At 40.2% G+C, this 18,790-nt stretch overlaps 4 protein-coding genes across 4 annotated transcripts; 1 reads left to right on the top strand and 3 right to left on the bottom strand.

The window, feature by feature from the left end:
• Positions 1–265: 265 nt before the first annotated feature.
• Positions 266–2,742, bottom strand: klhl23 (kelch-like family member 23). The gene is made up of 4 exons (XM_079563119.1): positions 2,544–2,742; positions 1,148–2,383; positions 698–850; positions 266–611 (listed from the first exon to the last, which is right to left on the bottom strand). Exons 1-4 carry the CDS (start codon positions 2,608–2,610, stop codon positions 301–303), a joined length of 1,767 nt encoding a protein of 588 aa, XP_079419245.1. The 5' UTR covers positions 2,611–2,742; the 3' UTR covers positions 266–300.
• A 641-nt stretch (positions 2,743–3,383) lies between these two features.
• On the bottom strand, positions 3,384–8,283 carry phgdh (phosphoglycerate dehydrogenase). Its single transcript, XM_079563279.1, has 12 exons — positions 8,002–8,283; positions 6,680–6,831; positions 6,540–6,605; positions 6,396–6,450; positions 6,119–6,217; positions 5,905–6,037; positions 5,578–5,726; positions 5,344–5,496; positions 5,060–5,198; positions 4,437–4,561; positions 4,144–4,360; positions 3,384–3,745 (listed from the first exon to the last, which is right to left on the bottom strand). Exons 1-12 carry the CDS (start codon positions 8,137–8,139, stop codon positions 3,591–3,593), a joined length of 1,581 nt encoding a protein of 526 aa, XP_079419405.1. The 5' UTR covers positions 8,140–8,283; the 3' UTR covers positions 3,384–3,590.
• Positions 8,284–9,401: 1,118 nt separating this feature from the next.
• Positions 9,402–12,803, top strand: cfap210 (cilia and flagella associated protein 210). Its single transcript, XM_079563197.1, has 9 exons — positions 9,402–9,565; positions 9,989–10,197; positions 10,280–10,453; positions 10,535–10,740; positions 10,812–10,968; positions 11,067–11,206; positions 11,934–12,126; positions 12,198–12,362; positions 12,438–12,803. The coding sequence occupies exons 1-9, from the start codon at positions 9,535–9,537 to the stop codon at positions 12,792–12,794; spliced, it is 1,632 nt and encodes a 543-aa protein (XP_079419323.1). The 5' UTR covers positions 9,402–9,534; the 3' UTR covers positions 12,795–12,803.
• Positions 12,804–13,915: 1,112 nt separating this feature from the next.
• Positions 13,916–18,750, bottom strand: ppig (peptidylprolyl isomerase G (cyclophilin G)). Its single transcript, XM_079562712.1, has 13 exons — positions 18,636–18,750; positions 18,181–18,268; positions 18,030–18,104; positions 17,857–17,964; positions 17,709–17,753; positions 17,533–17,620; positions 17,410–17,439; positions 17,181–17,320; positions 16,924–17,098; positions 16,521–16,700; positions 16,371–16,455; positions 16,143–16,282; positions 13,916–15,024 (listed from the first exon to the last, which is right to left on the bottom strand). The coding sequence occupies exons 2-13, from the start codon at positions 18,239–18,241 to the stop codon at positions 14,088–14,090; spliced, it is 2,064 nt and encodes a 687-aa protein (XP_079418838.1). The 5' UTR covers positions 18,242–18,268; positions 18,636–18,750; the 3' UTR covers positions 13,916–14,087.
• Positions 18,751–18,790: the final 40 nt, after the last annotated feature.

The raw sequence follows: 18,790 nt of genomic DNA, 5'->3' as shown, positions 1-18,790 counted from the left end.
CTTATTTGAAATTCATTACCAAGCGGATAAAATGACACCTGAGCCACTGCACAAAACAGATGCCGTTTTCTACGGCCTATTATTAAAACAGGCATTTCACAATGATTTGACGGCTTTTGAAGTGTGCCACTCAGATGAATAACAGCACAAATTAAATAATCTATTTGTAATACATGTATTAATAATCAAGGACTAGTTCTTTAAGGGCTGTTTTTTAAACCCTTCAATAGGATTAATTTCACCTCAGAGTTTGTCAATGACGAGATTTGAAAAGTTTCACTCCTAATTTTATTATGTTAGTTAAAGACAATAAAAGCAAACACATCCATGAGACCTGGTGGGACTGGGCAGAGTACCCACAATCTCCCATGAGTCCAGCTCGGGGTCATACTTCTCTATGCTCTGTAGATAAGTCCCCTTAGAATATGAGTATCCCCCGCTTACATAAATACATCCATTTATGGCCACAGCTCCACACTCCATCCTTCGCTCCTTCATCACTGATATGGCTCTCCACTTGTCTCTCTCTGGGCTGTAACAGTCCGCCACGGTGGTCTGTCCTCCCACCAAGAACATGTCATTGTTGAGAGACACTGAACACAAACCATATTCTAGAAAACACAAAGAGCTTGGTAAAAAAAAAATATATATCATATATATCATTCATGTTTATATGAACTTTCATTTTTGTACCTACCTGGATGAGGACTTATTGTAACAACACTCCACTCATTGGCATCAGGCATAAAAACCTGGACTTTTTCATAGGTACAACTACCTCTGTATCCATAATGGCCACCAGCTACATAGATCTTATCTCCCAATACACAGGCTGTGGCATTTCCAACACCTGAAATAAAATGAGGACAGTTTCATTTCAGCCAAATAAAAGATACTTTCTTCTTTTCTACAGCGACAACTGAACTTAAAATAGTTTTCTTCATACTAAACATATTTGCAACATTTTACTTGCAAAGAAATATCAGAAAAGTCCATGTAGCCTATTAGTGTCACGTAATTAATAATAATGTTGGTTCATAGAGTTCATAGAGTAGGCTATAGTCCACAGCATTTGTATTTCTGCACGGACAATTTAGATTCTTTGCATATGCTTTACTTGTAATAGGCTAACAATAAAGCCACATACCTTGGATCATTTGGGCCAGCGGGGACCACTGCTTCTTCAATGGGTCATAAAATTCACAGCTTTTCTCAGGAGCACCTCCCCTGTAGCCTCCTATGGCATAGATACATCCATGCAGTGTCACAGAGCAGTGGTAATACCGAGCTGTTATCATTGAACAACTCTGGGTCCATTGGTCTTCCTCACAATTATAAACAAATACTTCATCCAATGCCTCCACAGTGTTTGTTCTGTATCCACCAGTCACATAGATGTTTGCTCCCAGGAGGCTCACGCTGTAGCTCTCTCTGTCAGGTTCGGGCATGTCCTTCCCTTGTCCCCACGTGTTGCTTATTGGATCCCAAATATGAACTTCACACAGAGGATGCCAATAGTATCCTCCGACGATGTACATATTTTGAGCAGACATTTTTCTGTTTGTGGGAAGACCCTTGATGCTTGACTTAGTAATTGCTTTTGTTAGCAGTGATTTTAACACCTCGTCATTAATGAGTAAAAGTTGTCCGTGTGCCTCTAAAGAGGCCGCAAAGTAGTTCTCATCTATGTCTAGATGGATTGTGCGTAATAGTTCACAGCCATAGTGAATACGTCTGTCAATATCATGGCTTATCCATTTGGTTATGGCATCAATTAACTTTTCTTCAGACTGCACTTCGACATTGTGATCCAACAGAATTGTTTTCATCCTCTCAAGGTCCAGTTCTAGCATTTCCTCCTGCAGTATGATTTCTGAAAACCTGCTGTGCGTCATCCTCCGGGCTTCCCTCTCCAAACCATGGCACATGTGCAGTTGCGCTAAAGCATACATTCCCAAACAGTTATCAACATCCAGAAGGCGCACGAGAAAGTCTTCACAGGCGCGTTTCACTGAAGAAAACTGTAGTAAGTCCGCTGTCTCTAATAAACTCTGCACGTTGTCTTCGGTGATGCGCACATGGGCAGTGTAAACGTAGTTAACCAAATCCGCCAGAACCTCACAGTGCACCCCGGACAGTTTGATCACACTGTCAGATCTCTCTTTCATATCGGACGTAAACATAACTTTGAAATAGGAGCTGCGGGCCGAGAGCACCGCTCTGTGGCAGTGAAACACCTGTCCGGATTCGCCACATTTTAGGGTAACATCCGTAAACGCACCGGCGAGGTAGAAGTGTCTCAGGGCGTCCAGTAGCTCGTTGGGATGCGCGCTGTCGATGTAGTCATACGTGTACACGTCCGACTGTTTCTGTGACATTGTATCTGAAAGGAGAACACCACATATTATGCAGATCACGTGACAAAAGCGAGTAGAAAAATCACGGTTTCATGTTCTCATTAACTATTAACGCTATAGTTAATCACCATGCATGAAAAACGAGTGACACACATCACGGGGTTATACAGTAACAGAAGAACATACCTGTGTGCATATTTACAACAATAAGCCGTAGTGTCCAACCCAAAACTCGACTGTTGTCTCTTTGCATTGAAAGCGCTCAATATAGCTGGACGGTCGCGCGCAGCTCTATCCTATTTTGGTAGGCTATTCGTGTCCAGCGTTTGTACCCCTCCTCCCCCTCCCACTGCTCTTCTCCTTCTGAGGTCCTTGATAAAACCAAGCGACCATTAAGAGGAATCACCCTGAACGGTTCTCTGCAAGATTTTCCTCTCCACTAGCTTCCTATGGGCTCTTTGTGAGACTATATAGCGCAGAGTGGAGAGAAATTGACCAAACATTGAAAATACAAATCTTAACCAAATGAGACTCGCTTTAAGGCACTACAAGCGGCTACTGTTCACTATTCATGGTTTCAACCCCATTCAAGTCGTTGCTATGGTTTTCCACACATTTCCAGTGCAGTGCAGTGTGGCCAAGGCTTTACCTAATCCGGACAAGGATTACTGCGCTACGTCCAATCACTTTAGAACTATGAAAATACAACTTGCAGGTTACAATAAATCAACATTTCGATTTAAGCTGAGAAAACTTAACCATGTATTGCCTAAAAATGTGTTAATGATCTTGAAAGAAGATTTTGCTCATTTACAGGCTGGAGAAAAAAGTCACAAAAGGGCACAAAAGTCCATCAAAACAACTAAGATAAGATTTAGTCAAATGTCTATTGAATTTGCATTGCAATGTAACAGGGTCAAAGCTGACAATACACTGTAAAATGATAACACATCTTCATCCTCATAGCACAGTTTTTACCTCGATTCATGGATTAAACTTTCAAATATCATTCACAAATAACTGGGGTAAAATATCTTGTCACTTTATTTGTGCTAAAACTAAAGTATAAGACATTAACATTTCTTTTACCAAAGCATGACAAAATTTCACATACAGGCATGTTGTGAACAGATAGTATTCCTCTGCCAAAATGAACTTGAATCCAATGCATTTGTTTTCATGTAAACACTAGGTTTTGTTTTAAACACTGTTACAGAGTCCAGCCATCACGATCTAAATGGTGACTTGGGCCGCATCTTTAACTATAGGCTTCAAAACATTTAGATCTGTGAGGAGCTTGGACACCCCCACACAAAACCACTGTTCCCCAGTGTGGTTCACAGAAGCGCTGAACGACTCAATCTGCACTCCTTCAGCGGCCAGCACTCCTGCAAAAAACAATAGCAAAAAAAACACAATGAAAAAGGCCTCGGGAAGCACGACCATTAAGCTTTTGTTCAGCGAAAAACAAACACTGCATCTCAGCCATTTACAGTCATGACAAACTTGCAATACAAAGACGGCATTAAAGCCCAATGCCATAATGGACCTTTTGTCACAAAGGACAATAAATGGGACTATTAAAATGTAGCATAGTGATCTTTTTAAAGTAATCTTTCATTAATCTTTTAAGTCTATAATAAATGTACAAAATGTGGAAAGCTCTCCATCTAGTGGCTAAGGTCATTAGTACATCAGAACACTCAATCTTAAAAACCCTCCCTATAAGCTGAACACGTTTTTCATGCATCATTTTATGCAGTGAGCAGGTGAGACATTTCCTTACCAACTACAGAGGGTAGCAGCTGAGAGTTGTCTGAGGCTTTGAAGAACAGCAGGTTTCCAGTGAGTGACACGGGCTGTCTAAATGTACTGTCACTAAGCGTCAGCAGTACAGGAACACCACTTTGGACAGACCCAGTGGCTTTAATGGTGCAACCATCAGCCAAGATCTCCACTTCACACACTCCGACACCGTTCGATGAGCAGTGGGTTTGGCTCACCTAAAAAAAGAAAACCGATCCAAGTTAATTACTGCGCACACTCAAAGTATTCCATCGACTTAATTCATTACTATACCTGGATTCCAGACTCTTTCGCAAAATTCAGGACATTGATGAGGTTAATAGTGTTGGATTCATTACCAAGCAATCCAACAAGGACAGCTGAAGGCATATACGAAGAGGAAGACTTCATACAGTCACCTAGGTAAAAAAAAAAGATATAAAGAAACAAGAAACATAATCATCTGTACTATTGGTTGGACAATGTTCTAAAAGTATTTGTCCCAATCAAAAGTAGATCCATGTGCTGAGGATAGAGAGAAGGGGAGACAGCAGCTGTGTGAGAGCATCAGGGAGCCATGTTTCTGATTATGAATAAAGACTCAATCTCTGTCAACTGTGAGCACGTGTTGATGGGACTTCATTTACCATGAAACATTTAGCATTGAGTAAAGATATTGCACACAGATCATGGCAATTTGAGTGCGTTTCACATTTCTGTCATAAGGGGGGGCTAGTAACCAATTGGTTTTATTCCCCCTGCTTTCGCTGCCCACACAGCTCTTTACCATGGAGCCATTTCAAAGCAACTTGTAACAGTCCTATTCAAAAATATCTATAGACTTTTCAAACAAAATAAATATAAATAAATAATAATATCTGTGCGATGGTCAGTAGTTTCTGTTCAAGTAGAGCTACCTTGAGTAGTGATCCGAAGGTTACTGTATGGTTTCCTTGAAGTCAAACAAGATTGCAACAGAGCTCCAATAGCTTCCCCAAATTTAATCAGCTCCTGTGATTGTTGGGAGAATGTGCTGGCCAATACCTGAGCATTTACCTGCAAAACCAAATCAGATTCAGTATTTAGATCTACAATTATATTTTCTATATGCTATGGGGGCACAAAACACAACAATCAAAAACATTCTTAAATAGAAAAACAAGGTTTAGTTGTGTTAAATTCCCCATGGGTGAAAACTTACTGCTCCAACCAAGTTTTTGCCATTAACCATGTCCACAATCTGCAACGCTATGTCTTGTCCACATCGTGCCTGTGCCTCTTTAGTGCTGGCTCCAAGATGTGGACAACTGATCACATTAGGATGATCCACAAGTGTGCGCTCCTTTGGTGGTTCCTGTGAGAGCACAACTGTTTGTTTGATATAAATACGGTAATATAAATAAGGTTCTGTAGTCCAAGCTGAATACATACAGACCTCAACAAAGACATCAAGTCCTGCTCCTCCACACTGTCCCGACTCCACAGCTCTGAACAACGCCGCTTCATCAATGATGCCTCCACGCGCACAATTAACAACCTTTACCCCCCTCTTACATTTGGCAAATGTTTCATCATTTAGGAGGCCTGTAAAAAGGAAATGACAGTCATGAGTCTTTACTTAGATTTAAACAAATTGCACATGACACAACCTCATTAACTGTGGCTTATCTGGGAAAAAGTCAGATTGCTACAGAAGCAGCCCTTAAATCACTCAATTATGTAAGAAAAACATATACTGGGGGTCATTGAAGTTGAAACGTACCAACAGTTGAGGGCATAAGTGGTGTGTGCACAGTGATGTAGTCACACTGGGGCCATAGCTGCTCCAGAGTCATCTGCTCCACACCCCAGCTGGCAGAAATCTCCTTTGGTGTGATTGGATCATAGCCGATGGTCTAAAAGCAGATTCCTGTTTGAGCTTTAAATTCAAATGAGCAGTTATGTCTTGTCTTGTTATGGAGGAGACTGCTGCTTACCTTCATGCCAAATGACTGCATTCTTGAAGCAACTTCCTTTCCTATTCTTCCAAGCCCAACTATTCCAAGTACCTTCCCGTACAGTTCTGCACCCATGAACTGCAAATAACCAAATGTAAAAGAAGCAAAATAAATGAATAGCATGTTACAAAATGTCAAGTGCCACATTCAATTATGGACGATTCACTGGACAATGGAATCATTCATGCAATAGTAATTAGTTTGTGTGCCAACTGCAAACACTGTTCCAAAATGGGGCGACTGAAGTTCTGCCTACCTTTTTGCGATCCCAGTTACCAGCTTTCATAGACATTGCAGCTTGAGGAACCTGTCTGAAAAAAAGCAGGAAGAGTGTTGTTTTTTCTTTGTCAATTTCTAAATCAAACTTTTACTATAAGGTTCTACATAAGTTTTCTTTTACCTTGAAAGGTTCATTATTAGAGCACATGTAAGCTCCGCTGCACTGATGGTGTTGCCACTCGGAGTGCTGAACATGGAAAGTGCATGTTAAAGAACTGTATAGTTCCACAGAACTGGAAATCGGATCAAATGCTCTCTTACTTCATAACAATAATGCCCTTTTTTGTAGCAGCATCAACATCCACATTATCAACACCAGTACCAGCCCTTCCAATGATTTTTAGATTAGTGGCAGCATCTATAACATCAGCTGTTACTTTTGTTGCTGATCGAACCACAAGGCCATCATAATTCTAAAAAACAAAAAGGAGTAATGTTAGTTAGTTAATTTATTTTTTTATTTTTTTCTTCGGTCATTATGAACATTTAAATCACATGTCACATGTTTTCCAAAGATCTAAGACATTATACAATAAGAAAACACATACATTAAGAATTAAATCTAAATGATGCCAGACTGAAGGGGTTTAGGCTGAAGCCAAGACTTATTTTGCCTAACCCCTTTTACAACTGTGACTCTGTGTCCAAAGATGACACATTATACACTTTCTTTAATACCAACGATGGTAACACTTAAGCACAAAACTTAAACTTCAACAAACAAAAATTATGCTATGTATCCTCGATCGACTTCTCTTCTAATGGTCTTCATTCAAGTGTTCTATACTTCTCTATCATGTTTGACTTATACATTTTCTTAAATGCTTAAATAGTTTTGGAGCCCTTAAGTTGAATAGATAAACCGTTCCATAGATCAACGCCTTTAACTGATAAACACCTCCTCTTAGTATTACTGTGCGCCATAGGTTTTTGTAGCAGATCAGTTCCTCTAAGGTTGTATATAGATTCTCTTGTTTGAAACATCTCCTGTAAACACTGAGGGAGCCTGAGATTGTGAGCTTTGTACATCACCACTGCTGTGTAAGCATCAACAAGATCATGCAATTTTAAGATATTTAGTCTGATAAAAAGGGGATTTGTTGGAGCCAAGTATTCTGCATGGCTGATCACTCTAATTGCTTTCTTTTGCAATATAATGTGACTATAATACATGTAATCTTAAAATAACAAGTTATGCATCTATTAAATATTCAATCAATGTTTCACAATACTCAACAATTCCCAAAGTTAATGTTTGTGTGCATCTATGGAGCCACTCTGTGTTTGCAGAGGATGGAAGCAAAGTCGGGGATGAGTTGCATCAGCTACCCAAAGGGGCGGTGCCAACTACCGGCAACTTTCTCACCTCTGCCGGGTTGAATCCGCGTAGGAAAGCGTGGTGAGCCAAATGGTGAATCAGGAAAATACGCAATGCACGTTTACACCATAATTCATAGGTGACATCGGCTATTAGGTCGATCATCTACACCAGACTTATAAACGCTGCAACCTAAACCTGTGCGACTATTATAGACAAATGAAGTCGCTTTTACTAGAAAGGAGCAATAATCAAGTATTAGTACCTTAATCTCCGCAATCAACTCCTCTTTGCGCATGTTTTGCTTCTCCGTCACGTGGATGCCATTCTCCTCCAGAATGGTCCGACAGCGAGGGTCCACACTCTCACTGATGAGCACAGACTTGATGCGAACAGGAGCCATTTTAGTCGATGCTTTGGCGGTGGAAGTCTTGGCTGGTGTAAAAGCTGCTGTAGTGGCGTCTGGAGGGCAATGATGGACACAGACTGGAGCGTTCCCTCGGCTGGTTTTGAATGGTTCTCATCGACAAAAGCCTGCCCCCCTCGCGGAAAACGCCCGCCCCACACGCGCCATCTGACGTAGAACTACACAATGCATTGCATAATATGGAAATTAAAGGTTACGTTTTAAAGATGCATTATCAATTCACAAATACATTTAAATTATACATCTCTCAGACTCTCGGTGCAGTGGCGGAGGGAAGGCATGAAAGGGAGGGAGAGAGTTCATCTTCCTGACAGCCTGGAAGAAGCTGTTCTTCAGAGAGTTGGACCGAGCCTGTAGACTCCATTCTCCCCCTGACGGCAGAACACTGGAGAGGCTGTGAGGTGGGAAATCCTTTCTTAATCTGTGATGTTTAGATGACCCTGGCCTGGAATAGCCAATACATAAGGAGTAAGCAAAGCCTGTCATGAGTGGATTTTGACAAACAGTGGGTCCGATAATGAAAAAAACCACAACACCCAATTCCACCTTTCAACTGGGGTGTAATTTGACACCGGACTTAAATTAGTTTGCACATGACTGTCATGTTTGGCTGCCAATCATCTTTCACACTTTAAATGAAACTGGCTAATTTGCATATTCACAAGGGGCCCCAAGTATATTTTCAATAAAGTTTAAGGCCCTATACCTGTACCGATACCAAAGCCACTAAATACAAATTTTAGTTGTGGTCCAAGCTCATTGGTAACTTTCCTAATACATTATTTACAGGGACAAATTTAGGAACATTTCACAGCTTGTTGGGTCACTTTCACAAAAGTGCTAGAAAAGTAGCCTGAAGGTTCATAAAATAGGTGCAAAAATTTGATTTGAAGTAAAATCAGGTAGTTCCTTTAAACTACAGAATATTTTGGTTGTTCCCATCAGAATGTTACTTATAAGAACAAAAGATATCAATATATAACACCCTTATCTTCATGTGGGTAGTCAGTGGTATTTCAGCTTCTTCTGGATAGTTTTCTCCTCACTGTATCAACATAGGGCTCTATTGGGACAAAAATCTCATATGGACAAACAAGAAGTGGCAAGAATTTACACTGATGGAGTTAACAGACAAGAACATTTGAACTGTATGTGTCCAGTCACTGTGATGTGGAAATACAAGGTTAGAGTAGGACAGGACATTGATAAGACAGCTGAATCTGCAAAAAGCCCTCTGATTGGTTCAGCTGTTGCTCGGATACGACGCAACAAATGTGGTCCTCACTCACCGGCTGGATATTGACCTTTGGCAACATTTTTTCCCTAAATGCGGTCTGGCAAATGTAAATACTTCACTCAATTAAAACAGAGATGTCGACCTGTCACTATGAGCATCGGAGAGGTAGGTTATACTCTCAAACTGAGTGGTTTCAAGGCTTCACGTGGCATCTTGTTCGTGAAGTGAACTAACCATAGCTTGATAAATGCAGGAAACCTTTCAAACCAAATCCAAGAATGAACTAAAAGTACAAATTTAGTATATGGGGATTAGAAGGATCCGTCCCCGGAAAATTGAAACTTTGTCATCGCTTAATCATAAGATACCTGAAAAGATATAAGGCTTTAATCTATGGCAACTACATGCCTGTCTTTTAGTATGGATGGGTTTCCCTCAGCAATTTACTGTGAGGACTGGATCTAAGATGTTTGTATTCTCAATTGTGATGGGAACTGTCCTCACACTTCTTAACTTTGGATCCATAGGCTGACTGACAGTGTTTTTTAGTCCTTTTCACTACCAAAAGTCATTATGGTGTTTGTTCAGTGTCTTCAAATGAAAGAGGCAGCACCATGGACCGACTACCAGATCTTCGCAAAGTGACCATCCTTTCAAAGTCTGAATCAATGAGGATTCAAGACCAGCTAAAAAACGTTAACAGACAACAAGAACGCAGGATTGAAGAGGCCAAGAAGAGGGAGGCCATGCACCTGCAGTCGAAGGAGGTGGTCACACGTTGGTCCAACACCATTCTGGTGAGTTGGAATCAGAGGGACAAACATTGTTGGGGTGACAACTTCTTGGTTAATATGGTGGTGAAATTCATGTTGACTAAAGGGGAAAAGGCAGGAGATGCTGAAGGCAAAGGCGATTCAGGAGAAGACTGAAGAGGAGAAGAGAAAACAACTTGATTTGGAAGAAGCCAAATACAAGGAGGAGAAGAGGAAGGAGGCTATAGAAAAAGCTCAAACTCAGTTATTTTATCAGACGGACCGGGTCAAAGGCCTGCACGTTTGTGTCTTTTTCACTCCTTGTTTATTATTGGGTATTATTTATTGATTTGTCTTAAATGATTCATTACTGTCTATTTAGGGGGGCTATTTGCTTTCACATGTGCTGAAAGAACGAGAGGCACAAATTGAACTAAAACAACGCATCAAGGGTGCTGCTAGAGATGAGGAAAAAACCTTGTCAGGAAGGGCAAAGGCCAGAGAAGAGGAAGCTCTGAGACGAGAAGAGGAGAAAGCTCGTCAAAAGAAAATGGACACTCTGACTGTTGTGGAGGAACTGAAAAATCAGTAAGTGTCTCACACAGACAAACATGTTCAAATGCTGTCAGTATTGTTTTCCATTATGGTGCCACTTTCAGAATGAGGAAAAATGAGTTGGCGAAAGAACATGAGGAGCTACTGAAGCAACAAGATGGGAAGGAAATTCAACAACTTCATGAGCTCTATCTTTGGGAACAGAGGAGAGAGCAAGAACAACAAAAAGAGGAGAGGAAACAGCTCATGCAAGCCCATCAGGTCTAGTGTGCTGGGATATTTTATCATTTCAATCTTCAAAACAAAAACATAAAACACTGCACTTCAGATGTCTCATTTTGCTTGTAATGCTTTTGCAGGATCATCTGACTTACAGACAACTAGAGAAAGAGAAAACGGACCAAAAAGAGCAAGCGGAAAAGAAACAAATGGAACTGTACCTCACAGCCAAACAAAAAATGACCAAGTTAAGGAGAGACAAAGAAAAAGAGTTAATAAGGTCTGGTTATGTAAAGTTGTTTTTAGTTTGGAAGAGCTCAGTAGTTATGTATACAATGCCAGCACTAGCTACTGAACAGCAGTACTGGAATGGAGCATATGAACGGGCTGGGGCCTCTACTTAAGTCATTATCTCTCCCTGCTCCGTCAAACTAAGAAACAACAACTAGTTTCGACATGTATGGAAAACATTCAACACAATATAACAAACACACAAACATGTGGTCCAAAAGTAGGCTTACGCCAACTTGTCACGCTTGAATTTCAACTTTATATGTGTGTTATAAATATTGTTGTTAAATATGCAATTATTTCACATTCAAAAGATTGCTGACATTGCTGCGGTACCTACACCCCGCCCCTCGTGGGTAGGAGCGACGCCAGAAGACACAATAATACATGGAATCCAATGGTGACTTTACACATGTCACGTGTTAAAAGCTTGGCTCCAAAGACTTTTATTGTTTCTTCTAAAATGACAGTTTATTCCCGTGATAACGGTTTTATGTTTAACATTTCATTTTGAAGTCTTAGTTGCAAGCTTTTCTGGGTTTCCAATTGCTAAAAATACAGCACACACTTTATTCACAGAAGTTTGCGCGAGCACAATAAAAAAACAACAAGGGGCAAACTATTACAAATAAAAACTTGGGTAACAATGAGTAAAACAACTGTGTGTTCACTTTGGGCCACCCTGTATCCCGTCTTAACTATCTAAACTGTTCCAGGGAGACCCAGATGCGTCGAGAAAATATCAGGGAAAAACTCGCAACCACACAGCAAGAGCAAGTTGATAATGAAGAGCAGAGAATCGCCAGAGCTGTTACTGAGAGAGAAGCTCGAGAGGCTCAGCAGAAGCTGGAGCAGGAAGAGAGGAGAGCTGCTTTGATGCAGTCCATTGTTGCACACAGAGAATCTTTGGTAAATAGTTAAACTATTCAAGAATCACCTCAAAGTCATATTCACTTACATTTGACTTAAACCTGTGTTAGAGACAAGAAAAAGCGAGAATGAAGGAGATGACAAAAAAGAAAAATCAGGAAATACTTCAGGCTGAGAAGAAGGCGCATGAAATATGTGCAGAGAAACAGCAGCTCAAGGCTCAGAAGAAGAAAGAGGAGCTGCAAAAGTTACAGGAGTTTCATAAAACACAAATGGTGAGAGATCTCATATTGCACAGATTTTTGATGTTCGTATTGGTAAGAAAACTAACTGTTATATATTTCACCCAGGTTGAAAAACAATTAAAGCAAAAGCAACAAAAACAAGACCATGTGGAGTTTGAAGCGATAAACAATCAAATAAGGGCAGGGGAGGAGTATGAATTTCAGTTGTATGCAAAGGATGTGATCAGAACAGCAGAGGAGGCCAAACTTAACGTGGCGCCGCTTTATAAAGCAGCTCGGGAGGGGATTGGAGGAGGAGCCGGGCCTGCTTTTAACGGTGTGAGGCCCAGCTACGTGGTTCAAGACAGTAGTGGTGCTCAAATGCCCAGCTACGTCTCAGGGGCCACTCAGAATATTAAAACGCTACATGAGGCTGTGAATATTGAGCATGCAAAAAAGAGAATGGGATTCACTTACCAATGAATCTTCAATCCAATATCCTGGCATATGAAGTATGATGGTCTGAAAAAGCCAACTTGGAATAATACATTTTTCTCACGACATGGCGACAGCATCTTCTCTTCTACTGACAACAAATTTTACAGTCATCATCAAACTTCTCAATAGTTAGATTTTTTTCCCCTCAGGACATGTTGATATCCAATTCCTAGACTATTATATATTGAGCTTTGAATCCCAAAACAAGGTGACATTTTTCAAATTCAGAATGGGATATTTATGTACCTGGTTATGACATGTATGATTCTGGAGTTATTGCTTGACTGAGCTCGAAATAAACCAAACCAAATTTGAATGTGGTCTTTTTTTTGTTGACTATATAGTCAATAACCCAGATTTTGAACTTGGCTTAATCTACATGTCTGATTTTGTTGCCACAAAAATAGATATGTCTCATTTCCACATAAAATTATTAAAACAAACTGACTTTTAAAAAAGTAAAAATCAGCACTATGCCAAGAGTAACCTAAGCTGTTTTATTTTTTGGTATTGACCCAGTTTTGCAAATGACCTCCTCAAATGAAACCTGTTCTTGTGGGCATCAAAAGTCTGAACAGAGAGTTGGTAAAACAACATATTGTTTAAAATCAAGACGGCACAGTTTAATTCGTTTCTCAGCACCGTAAAGGCATTTTCCAATCTACTTTGACCATTTTTTTTTCTTTACAAATTGTCCACATTGTCATCTGATTTACAAACACGATTACAGTACAATGTTGTGGAAATACAAAAGTTAAGGGTTCACAAATTATCAAAATGACAAAAAGAATACAACATGCAGCAAAATATTTCTTTAGTTTGTATTTTAAAAATGACAAAAAGTACTTCTCCCAACCAACAGAGCTCAAATGAGAAAAGTAAAAAAAAAAAACGAGAATAATTTAAAAGCTGCAGTAAAACAGTTGGGTTTTCATTTTCTCGTCACAAAACAATTAAAACAACCTCCAAATAAAATCCGTAATCCACAAACTGAATCCTGACGTTGCAGAAACACAGCTCCATCTTACCATAAGTGAGACGGTTTATTCTTAGTGCTCACATTCATTACCTCAGTACATGTGGGAAGTCACACGTCTGTTACACACCAAACTAAAAACCAATGCAAAATAACATATTTGCATTGCAGTTTGGTTTAGAGTATATTTTGAATGAAATGGAGCAGTTGCTTGCTCTTCTTAAAAGCACTAGATTGAAAAAGAAAGTGATGCTGCAGTATGGGATACAAAAATGTGTTTTCTTTTAATGGGACGTGCCATATCAGTCACTGTCAGAACTTGAGCTAGAAGAACTATGTCTTTTACTGTGATTTCTGCCTCTAGTACTGTCTGGCTTTTGCTTTTCTGGGCTCCTTTTATCTTTGGATTTGCTATCAGGGCTCTTACGGCTCTTTTTTTTCCCTCTATCACTGTCAGAGCTGCTGCTGCTGCTGCTGTGATTTCGTCTCTTGTGGTTGCCAGATTCTCGTTCTTTATCCTTCCTGTGAGAAGAGCGGTTTTTACTAGACTCTCTTTTATCACTCTTGCTGCGAGAGCGCCTGCTCCGGTGAGCATCCCTTGTCTTACTTCTATCTGAACTTCTCCCTCGATGGGCTCTGCTTCGGGATGACTCTCTCCTCTTAGTTTCCCTGTCACTATCTCGTCGACGGTCTCGACTTCTGCTGCGATTCCTTCCCCTGTCTCTGTCCCGCCTGTCTTCTTTGTCTCTCGATTGGGCACGGCCACTCTTACTCCTGTTTCTGCTGCTAGATCTGTGCCGATCTTTTACGGTTTTGTCCTTACTACATGACTTTGATCTAGTTCTTTCACCGTTTCTTCCTTTCACGTCATCTCTATGTTTTTTTCCAGATTCATCATGTTTAGTTTTTTCTTTCCCATGATCGGATTCTGTGTGCTTCTCTTTCTTAGAGTCCTCTCTGTCTTTGCTTCGGGACCGTGCCTTTTTCTCATCAGCTTTGTGTTTGTGTCCCTTATCTCTGCTTTTTGACCTCTTTTTCTCACGGCTTTTACTGCGACTTTCTGCCCTTTTCTTGTGTTGGCCATGCTTTCCATCTTTATCCACAGTATCATCTTCTGCGCTCTTGGATCTGTGATTCCTTGATTTCTTGGCCTTTTTACCCTCTTCCGCATCTTTCTTTGCATTGGATGACCGTCTCTCTTTTTTTGACTCCTCTTCCTTGCGGTCATTGATGTCACTTCTGTAAGGAGACGGGGTACATTTACCAACAAGTTAGAAATACATTACTTTTGCCTAAAATCATCCAGACTTGCCGCTGTACCAGAGTCTGGTTACATTAACAACATTTCTAGGGCGGAACAAAGTACGGCCCGACCAATATATCAGCCGCTGATATTAGGATATCGGCCGATGGAAAAAGGCCAATATCTCCGTAATTGAAAGTAATATAGAGTTCCCTTTTCTTTGCACAAGAAAAGAGCTGATTTTTGAGCGTCCTCTGAAGCACCTACTAAACATGAATATACAGCGCCCCCTGCTGTCAAAGGATTATAGATGAGACATTTTTAAAAATATGTCCAAAAATATCAACGTGCATATTGGCATCGGCCTGAGAAAAACCCACATCGGGCGAATAATAAATATATTTCTATACATGTCTATGATTGAAACCTTAACTCTAATAATACATAACAACAGGCTATTTGAGAGATTTAAAAAAATATACATCAAATTAAATTACTTAAAATTGATTGATTGGTGATCATTCTGGACTTGCCAGGCTAGGTTTACTTTGCGCTGCAAGTTGAATTCTCCAGAGTTCACAAAGACACACAAAAGCAGCTCTGATTTGTTTCAATTTGCACCACTGTTGGCTTCCTCCACACAGAAAGGCCCCGTTAGGCCTGCGGATCAAACCCAGGACCTGCTTTCTGTGAGGAACAAGCGCCAGCCACTGCAACACTGTACTGGCCTTCTTTGCCGTTTCATCACAGGATGGCTCCCAGAAAAACAAAAAGGAAACCTGCTACAAACAAACACCAGAAACCTTTTTTTTGCTTTTTAACTACCGGTAAATATTTTATGGATTTGCAATCGTAGCGTTATTTTGACTTGAGCTGTGATTGCCTAAAATCAAATCAAATGTTTGATTCAATCAGCAGCAAAATCTCATCTTACAAGTTCATCTTCCTCTCAAACTATTTCAATATGAGCCATTCCAGATCGATCTCAGTTATCTGCACTGAAATCTATCTGGGTTTTGCCTGGTTGAGGTTTTGTTCTTTTCAAATTATCTCTTAAGGCAAAAATTAGGTTTCTGGCACAGGCCACACACGTAACAGAACTTTGATGATCTACCTGTCCCCTTTGATCCATCGCTCCCCAGTAACAGCTCTCATTCTCTGGCGTTGCATTTCCTGTCGCCAGTGGGGAGGAGTTTCACTATGTCTAAATCGATCTCTGGACCTCGATCGAGAACGGGAGGGGGTTCGATAACGCTAAAAGACAAACATGTAATTCAAAACTTTTATCAGAGCAACCTAATAAAATTAGATGATCTACATGACGATGCAGACTTGCTCTTACCCTGGGTCCCCGGCCTTTTATCTTTCTTCCTGAGCGAGTCATGACCAGTCTTCTGTTATATGCTGCATTATAGGGTAGGCCAGTACTGATGGAGGGAAAAACAAGTACATTTATGTCTGATTTTTCTTTTTTTCCTTTTTTTAACGGTACCTTCTTGGTCTTTCCTCCTTATTCCGCTGCTCCTTTTTAGGCTCATCGTTCTTCTCCGTTTGTTGGGGGCTTCGTCTCATAAGGAATCTGTTTTCTGGGATGGGAGGAATCTCCTCTGGACGCACTGTAGAAGAAACAATTTGCTCCTCCTCTTTCTCATCTGCACTGGCAGCTTCTGACCTATTAGAAAATTGAAGTTAACATCGTAAAAACAGACAGCAGAGATCACAAATTACCATCATAACTGGTAAAGACTTTATGTAATAGAAGTTACGCTTTAAATGACTTAGTAGCTTTTTATGACCAAAGGGATTGAAACACCCCTGTGATTATTTTGTGGTTCCACAGAACACCCACACTGATAAGTACCATTCAAACAAGTAGCAAAAAGTCAAATACGCACTTTGTTTTCTTTTGCTTCTTCTTATTTTTCTTTTGCTTCTTAGTCTTTTTCTTTTTCTTCTTGGACTCTTTTTCAGACTCTTCAGAATCAGACGATGAATCTGAGCTCTCAGATTCACTGGAACTACCGCTGGATCCAGACGAGCCATGTTTTTTCTTCTTTCCTTCTTTTTTTGCTGTGGATACACATTTGTTGGTAAAACCGTTCAGTTTATAACATCAAGGTTCTTTGATTGCGACCAAGCTTAATTTACAAACCTTTTGATTTGGGGATAAGTTCTCCACAGTTCAACACTTTCACATCAGCATACGGTTTGCTATTAGGATCAGTTTTTTGGTTTTCCATGGTTTGAACAACCTCTTGACCAGAGATCACATGGCCAAATACCACATGAACACTTGAAATACAATAAAATAACAATCAACAATAACCACCTGCATAAAAGGATATATAATTACAATAAAACATCTTAAACTACACTCTTACCCATCAAGATGCGGTGTGGGTTTTGTTGTTCTATTATGTCAGAAAAGCAGAGAGAAGAAAATTAGATCTCAACAACGTCATCGACATATGTGGATGATGCCCAAGTCAGGCTGTAATACCTACATGAAAAACTGTGATCCATTTGTATCTTTGCCCCTGTTGGCCATAGACAGCAGATAGTCCTTATTGTGTTTAACTTCGAAGCTTTCATCTAGGGGAAAAGCACAAGATTGTACTTCCATCTTGACGCCAAAGCTGAGTTGGAAACAACTGACAGGTCTGGCAGCAGCTCCCTTTACCTTCAAAAAAGCCTCCATAGATAGATTCACCGCCTCTTCCATTTCCTATGAAAGATCAGACACAAAAGTATTGTCTTTGAGAAAGTTCTAACATTAAACATCAAAAAGGTGTCGAATGTGCAGTGCCATGTGCCCTTTTCAAACTCACCTTCACTAAAGTCTCCTCCTTGAATCATAAAATCTTTAACAATACGATGGAATAGACATCCTTTGTAGTGTAGAGGTTTCTGAGTTCCTTTACCAACTCCCTTTTCACCTGAATATAGAGGTCAGTTAAATCAAAGTGTCCAAATACATTTTGATGTGTGTTTTTTTTTCTACCTGTGCAAAGACACCTGAAGTTTTCACATGTTTTGGGACAGACGTCCGAAAATAATTCCACCACAATTCTACCGACTGAAAGACCACAGAAATTAGTGATTTAGAAAGTCACTGTGACAAAAGAATAGAGTAAACATATACCACAAAATACCTAAAACATTCCCAATTGCGACATCCATGAAGCATCGAGGGCGCTGAGCCTTCACCCCCATTTTCAACACCGCTTTTCTAGAAGCAATCTGCAGTCAACAGAGTCAACAGAGTAGCAACGACAAAATATTTCAGTAAATACAAAGCAAAATATTTACATAGTTTGTCAAAGAAAAGCGATGATGCTTAAAACTATGTCTGCCTGTATTTAAGCTAAATTTAATGTGGAACAACTTTCCAAAAAATAGCATGCAAAACGCAATAGAAGCTGTATATGCACTTGATAATACACATTTTAAAATTCACAAAATTTCAACGCTAGGCCTGAGTTAGCATTAGCAGGCTATGCTAGCCCTCATCAGGGCTCGTTTTCCCAGTACATTCTATGACTGTTCTTTCGAGGGACTATAAGTAAAATAATTGTGATGAACTAAGAGTTTTTGGAAATCATATCACCTGACGAACTAATTATATTACTCCATGCAGCTGGCTGCGATGTAAAAGCGTTAAAATAGTTTCATTCAGTGACCAGCTCAATGTTTTCCAAAGATGGCGCGGCAGGGACGTCAAGGCACTGCACGCAGCAGAGAGGTGCTAGGTTGCTGCTTCCC

The sequence above is a fragment of the Gobius niger genome (genome assembly GCF_951799975.1).
Source record: "Gobius niger genome assembly, chromosome: 9".
Lineage (NCBI taxonomy): Eukaryota > Metazoa > Chordata > Actinopteri > Gobiiformes > Gobiidae > Gobius > Gobius niger.
The sequence above is the reverse complement of the archived record's forward strand: the minus strand, read 5'-3'. Positions and strand labels throughout refer to the sequence as shown.

Excerpts from the sequence above, each read along its gene's own strand:
- klhl23 (XM_079563119.1), bottom strand. The coding sequence starts at position 2,610 with ATGCAAAGAGACAACAGTCGAGTTTTGGGTTGGACACTACGGCTTATT. Across the intron at positions 851-1,147 it reads GCTGGCCCAAATGATCCAAG|GTGTTGGAAATGCCACAGCC; the intron begins GTATGTGGCTTT and ends ATTTTATTTCAG. Across the intron at positions 612-697 it reads TACAATAAGTCCTCATCCAG|AATATGGTTTGTGTTCAGTG; the intron begins GTAGGTACAAAA and ends TGTGTTTTCTAG.
- phgdh (XM_079563279.1), bottom strand. The coding sequence starts at position 8,139 with ATGGCTCCTGTTCGCATCAAGTCTGTGCTCATCAGTGAGAGTGTGGAC. Across the intron at positions 6,606-6,679 it reads AAGGGCATTATTGTTATGAA|CACTCCGAGTGGCAACACCA; the intron begins GTAAGAGAGCAT and ends TTCCATGTTCAG. Across the intron at positions 6,451-6,539 it reads CTAATAATGAACCTTTCAAG|ACAGGTTCCTCAAGCTGCAA; the intron begins GTAAAAGAAAAC and ends GCTTTTTTTCAG.
- cfap210 (XM_079563197.1), top strand. The coding sequence starts at position 9,535 with ATGTCGACCTGTCACTATGAGCATCGGAGAG. Across the intron at positions 10,454-10,534 it reads ACCGGGTCAAAGGCCTGCAC|GGGGGCTATTTGCTTTCACA; the intron begins GTTTGTGTCTTT and ends CTGTCTATTTAG. Across the intron at positions 11,207-11,933 it reads AAAGAAAAAGAGTTAATAAG|GGAGACCCAGATGCGTCGAG; the intron begins GTCTGGTTATGT and ends AAACTGTTCCAG.
- ppig (XM_079562712.1), bottom strand. The coding sequence starts at position 18,241 with ATGGGGGTGAAGGCTCAGCGCCCTCGATGCTTCATGGATGTCGCAATT. Across the intron at positions 17,754-17,856 it reads AGGAGGAGACTTTAGTGAAG|GAAATGGAAGAGGCGGTGAA; the intron begins GTGAGTTTGAAA and ends GATCTTTCATAG. Across the intron at positions 17,099-17,180 it reads ACTTATCCCCAAATCAAAAG|CAAAAAAAGAAGGAAAGAAG; the intron begins GTTTGTAAATTA and ends GTGTATCCACAG.